A 10,283-nucleotide genomic window follows, 5' to 3' on the forward strand; every position below is an offset into this window, starting at 1 on the left:
CTGAGCGAGACTCTAGCTCACTGTAACGTTCTTTAGTGCTTCCCACCTTTGCATCCATTGTAAATATAGGGGAAGTCTGTTCTGGATTTCTGTTGTTACCAGTTTCGAAGGGAAATATATCTGATTATTATTCCATCCGTTTAACCTTTAATTGTGCAGGATGAGCGCACAGCAGATTCTGAAAGTGTTCGTCACGAGACGCATTCCCCAGGAGGGCATGAAAATACTCCAAAAAGCCGGCCTGTACGAAACTTTATATTGTCTAGTAGTATGCATGCAATATATGCAAATTTTGTATGTATAAAATATCTGAGATGCTCTCTGTGGTACTGTAGCTTGTGTCAAAACTACGTGTTCATTGGCAGCATGTGAACCTCAAGGATCTTTAGAGGCAGATACAAGAGTTTGCCTTAACTCCTGCATTTAAAGTTACCCCAGTGAGCTTAGCATGCTCACAGTCTAAATGTAAAACGTCACACTGTTTCGTCACGAGCCTTATTGCACACGTTGATATTTGACAAACAACGTTGCACAACATGATTGAAATGAAACTACTTGTAAATATCTGAGCATTTTTCGTTGATTTAGATGCCTCTGTTGTTCCCCGTTATGTGCAGGTGTAATTTGTCAGTGTGGGACTCAGATGAGCCTGTGCCCCGGGCAGAACTTCTGAAGGGGGTGGCAGGTGCTCACGGGATTCTCTGTTTACTCTCAGACAAAATTGATACTGAGGTCTTGGATGCGGCTGGTAAGGCAAACCCCTGTTTAAGCTGTAGAACAACTGCAGGTGAAGATACTGATTAGGTAATATTGATAACACACATATTAAATATGCTCAGGACCCAACTTGAAAGTGATCAGCACACTCTCTGTTGGATTTGACCACCTTGCTATAGATGAGATAAAGAAACGGTGAGTTTGTGTTTTTTGTAAGCCCAGAAAGTGACAAGATGACACAGTGGATCGATTATGATTGATCAGTAAGAATGTCCATACAATTTTAACGCATATACTCTCTTTCTTCATCCCAGAGGGATAAGAGTAGGCTACACTCCTGATGTTTTGACGGATGCTACTGCTGAGCTAACAGTGGCTCTGCTCTTGGCCACTGCCCGACGTCTTCCTGAGGGTGTAGAAGAAGTGAAAAAGTAAGTCAGACACATTTTCTACTTCATCATATGACATATCACAGCTTTGTAGAGGAACCGATCCGAATGCTCTACATAATCTTAAGCCATAAACAAAATGGTTTCTTAAACAAGAGAAAATGTAGGGCGAGTCATGATTTTGTTCATCAGGAATTGATTGGATCGTTGTGTTTTTTCCCCCCTGTGATTTCATGTGAGTGACAGGTTGTCCCGTCGTCGTGCCAGTTAACAAGTCTTTAGAGAAGAGATGCAAGAGGGAGGGGGAAGTTATTTAGATTAAAGATTATGAGGGCACATAAATAAATAAAAAAATAAAGAGATTTGCACTGATACATCAATTCAAAATCTTGGAATTTAAAACGGTCAGTAATAATTTATTACCTATATCTAATTTTTATATTATTATATTAATTGAATATTCATATTTTCCCAATCTCTCTCAGTGGCGGCTGGAGTACATGGAAGCCTCTGTGGCTGTGTGGTTATGGTCTTTCGGGCAGTACTGTTGGGGTGATTGGATTGGGCCGCATAGGTACGGCATGAAGGATTAATTTTTCCTCCCTTCAGTAGTACCATAAATAAACTACAAATGCATCTGCTCTGATACGTACACCATCTGTTGTTTTACTTCAGTGACAAATTCAATGACATTTATAGTGCAAACAAGCCACTTAACATGGGTAACCTTGTTACCATATGTAGTGTAATCTCTCAGGGTAATTGAAGACATCGCCCTATTTATATTGTTAAAACGATGAAGAACTAAAGTGAACACTTTAGACCAGTTTTATCCGACAATATCATTATAGGGAGAAATACATTTTCACAAATGAAAAGCATTCTGTCTATTGGGCCTGATAGATTTTCTGTTTAATCTGTGATTTGTAGGTTTGGCCATTGCAAGGCGACTGAAGCCGTTTGGTGTGAAGAGACTGCTGTACACCGGCAGACAGCCCAAACCTCAGGCCCAAGAGGTTGATGGGGAATATGGTAGGAAAAGAAAAGAAATTGCTTCATGCCACTCCATTGTAGCAGATTAGCTCAAAAGGGAAATATGAATAATTAATCGTAACTTGGTATAATTCATTCTAAATATTTGGGTCAGTTAATAGAATTAACTTAAAGGCAGGGTAGGCAGGTTTTTTCTAAAACACTTTTCCCCAAATTTGTTTTAACTGTCTTTATATACCAATACATATTTAAAGGGGAACTTGGCAACTCTAGTAATTTCTTCGCTGATTTTCACTTTTGTGAAAGTGAAAATAAAGTAGGACAGAATATATATATAAAGTTAAAATAAAGTAAGACCGAAACTTTTTCCTCAGCTGTAGGCAAAGGCAAGCGCGTTTCAAATCAGTGCTTCTCCCGGGAGACTAGCGCTAATTTAATCCCCTATTTTAGCGCCATCTACTGTTTTAGAAGAGGAAGTTACTCATCTGCATTTATGAGAAAATCTGCCTGGACACATTTGTGAGAAAATCGAGCCGAGAGATCTCACAATCGTAACAGACAGATATGCATTTGTATGCACTAGATTTGGTATTTGTTCAAAGGTTACATGCAATTTGTAGGATGGTTTGTATTTATTTGTGAAATATTATCAAGGATCATTTTTATTTATATTTGTAAAACACAATATTTGTTACTCCACTGCATTTTTGCTCAAATTGACCTTTGTTTTTGCAAATTGCTTTCTGTTTGTTTGCGAGTCGAGTTTTCCTTTGCAAAGCAGATCGAGTTTGTTTGCAAAATGCTGGATTTGTTTGTTTAATTTTGGCACATAATTCGCTCCATAGGGGTGGTAGCCATGGTAGCGAGGGAGAGTGACAGTCGCCCAGCCAATCATTTCATTCGTTCCGAATGGAATAAGTAGCTGTGTTTATTGCAGCCCTGAGGACTACAGACACTCGTTTTTTAATACTCTCCTTTTCAGAGTACTTACATTTTAAACATGAATTGGTATATAAAGACAGTTTAAACAAATTTGGGAAAAAGTGTTATAGAAAAAAAACTGCCTACCCTGCCTTTAATGTAGCTGAACTAATATTACAACCTGTTTACAACAGATTACAATGAATCTGTTTGACCAGCGAACACTGTGTTGATCATCTATCAACTCTCAGGAATTATATTTTTCATGGCCACAGAAAAAGAACAAGTAGTGACCAAAATCAACTCGCATGAATGTGTACACAAGTTTTATTTAACTAAATCTCGAACACATAAACAAACACATACACACAATCGACACATACATGGGTAAAATGGAAAGTGAAAGACAGAACTGGAGACAGAAACAGGGAATGAAGCTATAGAACAGTCATTTAACCATCTGAACCATCCATTTCTTAGTTTAAAACACTTTAACAAGGGGTCTACCGCTTACACTAAACCTGTTTAGTTAGTTAATTGTACGATACTTGCTATGCCTTAGCCATTGAACGAGCGTCCGGATGAAAGTCTTGATGGTTCCATGAGTTGATGGGGTTGAAGTTGCAATTGCTTTTTGGGCGAGGGGGTTTGCTAGATTATTAATGAACTATAATGAATAATTGTGTGTCTGACTGGTCCAGATGCTACACCATGTATGCATTAAGGTTATTTAGAAGGGATATGAAGGTTGTATCATGGCCTCTTGTCTCATCTTCCCCTCTCTCTCGCAGTGCCATTAGACAATCTGGTGAGTGAGAGTGATTTTGTGGTGGTGTCCTGTTCTTTGACTCCTGACACTCAGGGCCTTTGTGACAAAACATTCTTCAGCAAGATGAAGAAAACATCAATCTTTATCAATACCAGCAGGTATACCTCACTAGTGAAAACAGAGCACAAGTGGAACTTGTTTGATTCATTATTGCTATAACCTCCCCCTCAAAAAAAAATAATTCCTAACTAGACTGAAAAATACTGTATTCTCCCTTCTCTAGAGGGGCAGTTGTGAATCAAGAGGACTTGTTTGAAGCCCTCAGCAGTGGTCGGATTGCAGCAGCGGGGCTTGACGTCACAACCCCTGAACCTCTGCCCACTGCCCACCCACTTCTGACTCTTAAAAACTGTGGTGAGCTTTAAATCTCAGTAAGTCATATCATTGTAGAAAAAAACCTGGTCTAACTTGTTTTTTATTCTGTTTTACAGTGGTCCTCCCTCATATCGGAAGCGCTACCTACTCCACACGTGGTGTCATGAGTGAACTCACTGCAAACAACTTGCTGGCAGGCTTGACAGGCTCTGAAATGCCCAGTGAGCTGAAAATGTAGTGCTCTTGCTTGTGCCTTATACTAACAGAAAAAAGTCAGTACTGTGACATCTAACCATTAAATGCACTACATGAACTTTATGAGATTAAAGTGGATAAAACACATTAGAATTATTTCACCTGGATAATCTCTATTATAACTGGAATAACATGCTTTGATGCGTTTATCTTGCTCATTTTTTCTGCTGTGATATTTCACATTTGAAGTCATTCAACACTCAATTCAAATGGCATTAATACCCTCCAAATTGTTGATTAAAAACATTGAATGAATTATATGGTGTTTATTATGCAACAATAATAGATTTATCGAAACTCCTGTATTTGGCATCTCATGGAGAAGCACATTTCAAGTAGCTGAGTCACTTTTTCTAAACATCAGGAATTGAATACAATGTGAATGACATAGTTATTACATAATTTGACATTTTCAATGAAATAATTTAATCCATGTTCAGTTTTTAGCCTCATAACACTTCTGGGATTGTTTTTATTTATATTGAAGCAAATCGTATAAATCTCTGCTTTATGATCCAAGTTCAAGTTTCAACAACTCTGTCAAAGGGAATAACGGAAAGATTTATTGCTTAGACCTTAGTGAACATGCCAACATTCTGGTAGACATCTCTTGTATGCAATTGAGATTGGATGAGAACAAATTTAAGTACATTCAATTGCAACTAGTAAAAAAAAAAGAACATGAAGTTACAGTATCTCATCATTAAACTGTAACTGCCGTTGTAAGTGACTGTGCAGCGTCGTCCAGGTCCTGCATGCTCATCTGTACAGGGAATGTTTCTGTCCATGGTGAAGTTTCATATGCTGTCAAGCTTCTTCAAAACATAGGGTGCTGAAAAACAAAAAGCCACTTATTAACATAAACCTTTTGATCGACATGAAGAGACGTCGCTCTACTTGATTCAGAGTTTAATCAGTTCTAACTATACACACTGCCTATAATATACATCAAAGGTGACCTCTGTCATTCATATGCATAGTGACCACATAATTGATAGTATGCGGAATATCATCAATCAGAACGTCTCAAACGGTGCCTCGAGAAACTCAGTAAAAAGAAACGAACATCATTTCAGTTTTTACGATCACACGTGCACATCTAATCTAACCAAATGCATGCAAGAAGCGCATTGATGATACTCACTGAGTCGCAGAAGCGCAACATAAATTAGAAAGTTGCGAACAGACGTGATGACATCCTCGCGCATTTTCTTCTTCATCTCTTCCGGGTCCATCTTCGGCCCAAGTCCCTCGATTTTAAACATGTTAAAGCTGGAATAAAAGATTATATGTGACTCAAATGATAGCTCCAAGCCACATTCAATCCAAGAGGCATGCGAAAAGGGAAATACGTCACATAGGATCTGCTGCTAGGACCCTCGCTGTTAGCCCACGACGTTGTGCCTGATAGTAAATTTGGTATTGTTACAATCAATACATGATTTTAAATAACCCGTTCCCTTTATAATAACATTTTATAGTACTTAAAAGTGAATATATTCAAAGATTTCTAGCATATATTTCAGAAAAAACACTAAAAATTAACCATTTAAATCAGGCAAAAAATAAAAGAACACTCCTTCACGGCTCATTGTTTTGATTTTTGGTTCGCGCTTGTCAATCGCCTGTCTCTGTAACGAAAGACATATCCTAGTAAACTAATGACATTATTTACTTTGTGTCGTTTTAAAATTATTTCATATAGACACTGCCACAGATATCCTGGCGTTTATTTAGTAAGTTATCCTGTGTGGCACCGAATGCTTCAAAGGCACGAATATTGTAGCTGCATGTAATAATTATAGGCTACATACAAAAAGTCCACATTACTGTAGTGTATAGTTAATCATGGACCCTAATGGACCACTGTCCAGTAACGTTTGTCAGACACATATGACATGGATTAATGGATTTACTGAAATGTCGCCCATCTGTTTACCCAGTAAACGTAAACGAAATGATGGGAATAATTTTAATGGTAACGAAGAGGTTGGTCCTAGAGTGTTTCCCTCCAAAGAGAGCTTGAAGAAACGTAAGTATGGCTCTTAGTTGAGGCAAAATCCTTATGTGTCGAGTTTAATACAAAACCAGATTTTGAACTTAGGTCTCCCAAGTCTTAAAAATAATTAAAACATTAATATAAATGTATGTATTGAAAATAATTGCATTAAATGACTTAATACAAACGGACAACTAATTGTATCTGTATAGATTATTCTGTACATTCATATTTTATCTCCTACAATTGCTAATACAATATGCATTAAGTATTTCCAACTATAAACCTAAACATGCATCAATCTGGCATTTTATAGTTCCAGTTGGCTTATAGATCCTTTTAAAATTTGATTAATCTGATATAGGATTTACTACATTGATAAAATAAGTCTACATTTAATCGTAAATGTAATGGATTTGACTCCTGCGAGTTGTCTTACCTCTAGGTGGTTTTGTCTCGATTGATGGCCAGAGAGGTGTGTACTACTCTGAGAGCTGGGAGCCCAATGGAAGCACTTTATACCTGCCTGTAAATGGCACTTTGTTAGCAAACATTGAAAAATATGATCAGATCAGCTTTGAGCAGGGATGCTTCTGCATTGGCAATGCAGCTGGTGGATTTCAACAGAAAGTCCAAGGTAGGTCTCATTAGTGTGTTTGAATAATATGATCCTTTGAATTAGTTGTCGCTTATTTCAAGTCTGCATTTCCTGTAGGCATGTTTTCCAGTAAACGGGTAATAAAATGACCAATAAGAGAATCTCTTTTTGCTCATGTAGGTCAAGCGATTCATTGCTGGCGATATAGTGAACGTGAGCGAAAGCTTTTCATTGCACTGTCTTATTTGTTTACAAACTTGCAAGTGAGTTTAATGTTAATAAATATATATAAAAATGATATATCCATTCACTTAGCCTAAGGTATGGAAGTTTTGTCTTCTCATCTTCAAACTCTGTTTTTACCCTCCCTATCCTGTAGGTGTTCCAGGAAGTTGTCAGCACTCTTGATTGTCTCTGAGGATTCTGGGTAGACAGAGTTGGCCAGTATCATCTAAACTAAAAAAGTACAGACCAATCCTGTTATTTAGCACAACCTAGACATTTCTCTTCCTTGTTACAATGTATTTCTTAACATTATTTTACATATTGTGATATCAACTGACATATGTGCCTTTATGACAGTATATTTCTGTTCTGTGACAGTGCTTGTTACTGTGTATTACAGTATAGTTACACGTTATTGTTTTACTAGTATGGATACTTATTTGTTTTGCATGACAAACAGTTATAAGTGATCCTGCAGCCTCAGTTATTGCTGTGAACCAAAACATTTTAGATGCCTGTCATGTGACACTTGTAAAGCTTGTTTCTGATTTTGTGCACAGCATTTGAACTCTAAGAATGTTTTTACTGCTATAGTACATTGCTGTTGTATGTGTATTAGTTTGATTTTGGTGACTTTTTATATTTTTTACAATAAAAAATAAGACTAAAACTATAAATCTGTTCAAATTCATCCAATGGCAAAATGTTACAAAATTGAATTGAAATTGGAAAGGGCAAGGGGCTAATGTTATTTTCCACTTACTTTAAATATTACTCGCTCCTGTTAAAGTTTGTTCAAGTATGGAGTTTTAGAGGCTGTTCACACTCCCCCTCCTCTATCAGTCTCAGCGGGTAGCTTCACATAGATCATTCATTACGTAGATCCTGTGTGAGTCAGAGGCCTGCTGTCAGACTGGAGAAATAAGATGGAGTGGAGAAACAGGTTGCCGCTTATTTGTTCTTCGTGAATTTTCATGGGGTGAATGAGTTGATGCAATATGTTATGTAAGACTATAAGCTATTATTCCTGTTTGAAAAAGAAGTACTTCAGGCTTCATTAGTCATAATGCCATTTTATTAGTCACTTCATTAGTCATAAAACTGTATTTTACAAATTATATAGGCTAGTGTTCAATGGCTATAACTATTTAAAATGACTTGCTCAGCTTTAATGGTAATTTTGAGAGCACAGTAACTCTATTCATGTAAAAAGCAGCTGGCTGATGGTGAGTCTTTCAGTTATTATGACTCACAGAAGGGTTATAAACACAGCTGGCAGCCAAGATTCAATTGCAATTTGGTGCAAGGAGACCTTTTTGGCACCAGTCAGTCTAATTTCTTACTTTTAGAGCCAAAAACAAAAGTGAAAAAAAGCACCATTAATGCCAAAGACCTAAAATCTGCTCTACCTAAATTTACAGCCAGGAGCCGCTACTGGTTCCCGTCATGGGATCATTTTATGGATTTAATTTCAATTCATTTGTTTCAACTCATTTTTTATTTTAATTAAATGTTATTAATTAAACAGCTTGTAAACACACTTTATCACTAGAAAGAAATTAAATAACCCATTTAAACATGAAAGTATTATGCAATTATTAGGATATTTCTTTTGACCTGTATATAGAACCTTTTGGCACATTTTGGCAACAGTTGAGAATGATTTACTATAATAGTATACATCGCTCTACCTGAGTATATGCGGATGAAGTTACATATACTTATGTATCCAACTTGTTGTATAGAGCTGTGCATTAATATAGTTTTCATCCATTACGTCGTGAAATTCTTGCCAAAAAAGATGTAGTTAGCATTGCATGCTAATTTGCTATTCTAAATTCAGCCAATGACTTAAGGAATATGTTTCTGGAACACAACCTCCTTCTATTGGTTAAACAAACTGAAAGCCCTGCCCCAGACTCACCACATTGGCAGAGCCAGTGTTGCTATTTCTCCTTATTTATAAGTATTGGATAATCCTATTAAATAGATCACAAATTAACCTCTTTTTTTTAAAGAGAGTACATTAACTAGACTTTTACATTTTCTAAAGAAAATAAGAGTAATGTCTGCCTGTGCAAACTCAAAAGCTATCACAATACATTCGTTGACACATTATAGTGAACACAGACTAGGTGTAGTTCATCTCTTTGAACACTAGACCACAGCATAACACAAGCCATCTTCCATGATGCTTTGACACAGCGGTAAACCTAAACATGAAATTCAAAGTCTGGATATCAAGTCACATGTGTGGCACAGTGCTAGGGTGCACTATATAATACACCAAAGAAGCGCCCTCACCTGTTTATTATTGTCTTCGAGATTAATGTTATCATGCTTGACCTATTTTTTACTTCACTTTTTATATATCTACCACAAAGGAAAAGATATCTCCCCCCTACTGAAACCAAAAAGTGTATTTTTCTAGCCCCTAACTCTTCTCAGGTGGGGCTGAAAGCAGTAAGCACGCTTCATTAAAGACAGCAGACACCATGTGCCTCCTGCGAGGATAGAGTATTTAGCTTTCTATCGCAGACTGCTAGAGATATTTCATCCTGGCATTTCAGCTAGCGGGGAGCATTGGACACACCTAACCCTGAGTTTCTTCCTTTCTAACTGAGAATCTGATTAAATGAGGCCTGGTTGGCTCTGACAGATACTGAGTGCTGGAGTGGTGATGAGAAAATGAGCTCTTTATCACCACCCGAGATAGTGAGTCAGCATGTTTAGTGGGGATGAGATTTGCTCATTTCAAAAGCTTCTACGCGTGGTCACCGAACAAACTTAGATTCTGCACTTAAATATTCGACGAGGGTACATTTAGTTAAATGGAGATGTAAATCATTTTGAATGTTACTCTGCCTATTTATCTAGCTAATATGCCATTAAAAAGGATATTGCTATTGCGATAATGACAATTATTATGATAATGGCTTGTATGTCTACGGCAAACTTCCCCAACATGCGTTTATGGTTTCTCAGACTGCAGGCTTGAATTTTAGTAAGACACATAAGGGAATACCAACAATTTTCTTTTGT

The 10,283-nt window shown here is 37.1% G+C and overlaps 3 protein-coding genes across 3 annotated transcripts; 2 read left to right on the forward strand and 1 right to left on the reverse strand.

The window, feature by feature from the left end:
• Positions 1–39: 39 nt before the first annotated feature.
• On the forward strand, positions 40–4,674 carry grhpra (glyoxylate reductase/hydroxypyruvate reductase a). Its single transcript, XM_056257323.1, has 9 exons — positions 40–243; positions 618–748; positions 840–912; positions 1,032–1,148; positions 1,592–1,680; positions 2,037–2,138; positions 3,812–3,947; positions 4,073–4,203; positions 4,281–4,674. Exons 1-9 carry the CDS (start codon positions 161–163, stop codon positions 4,400–4,402), a joined length of 984 nt encoding a protein of 327 aa, XP_056113298.1. The 5' UTR covers positions 40–160; the 3' UTR covers positions 4,403–4,674.
• Positions 4,675–4,904: 230 nt separating this feature from the next.
• tomm5 (translocase of outer mitochondrial membrane 5 homolog (yeast)) lies at positions 4,905–5,781 on the reverse strand. The gene is made up of 2 exons (XM_056257224.1): positions 5,564–5,781; positions 4,905–5,251 (listed from the first exon to the last, which is right to left on the reverse strand). Exons 1-2 carry the CDS (start codon positions 5,682–5,684, stop codon positions 5,217–5,219), a joined length of 156 nt encoding a protein of 51 aa, XP_056113199.1. The 5' UTR covers positions 5,685–5,781; the 3' UTR covers positions 4,905–5,216.
• Positions 5,782–6,183: 402 nt separating this feature from the next.
• On the forward strand, positions 6,184–7,609 carry si:dkey-109l4.3 (uncharacterized protein LOC559137 homolog). The gene is made up of 4 exons (XM_056257223.1): positions 6,184–6,451; positions 6,864–7,055; positions 7,197–7,279; positions 7,396–7,609. The coding sequence occupies exons 1-4, from the start codon at positions 6,268–6,270 to the stop codon at positions 7,432–7,434; spliced, it is 498 nt and encodes a 165-aa protein (XP_056113198.1). The 5' UTR covers positions 6,184–6,267; the 3' UTR covers positions 7,435–7,609.
• The last annotated feature ends 2,674 nt before the right edge of the window (positions 7,610–10,283 follow it).

Source organism: Rhinichthys klamathensis, unplaced genomic scaffold (genome assembly GCF_029890125.1).
Source record: "Rhinichthys klamathensis goyatoka isolate OS25496 unplaced genomic scaffold, OSU_Roscu_1.1 h1tg000136l_1, whole genome shotgun sequence".
Classification (NCBI taxonomy): Eukaryota; Metazoa; Chordata; class Actinopteri; order Cypriniformes; family Leuciscidae; genus Rhinichthys; species Rhinichthys klamathensis.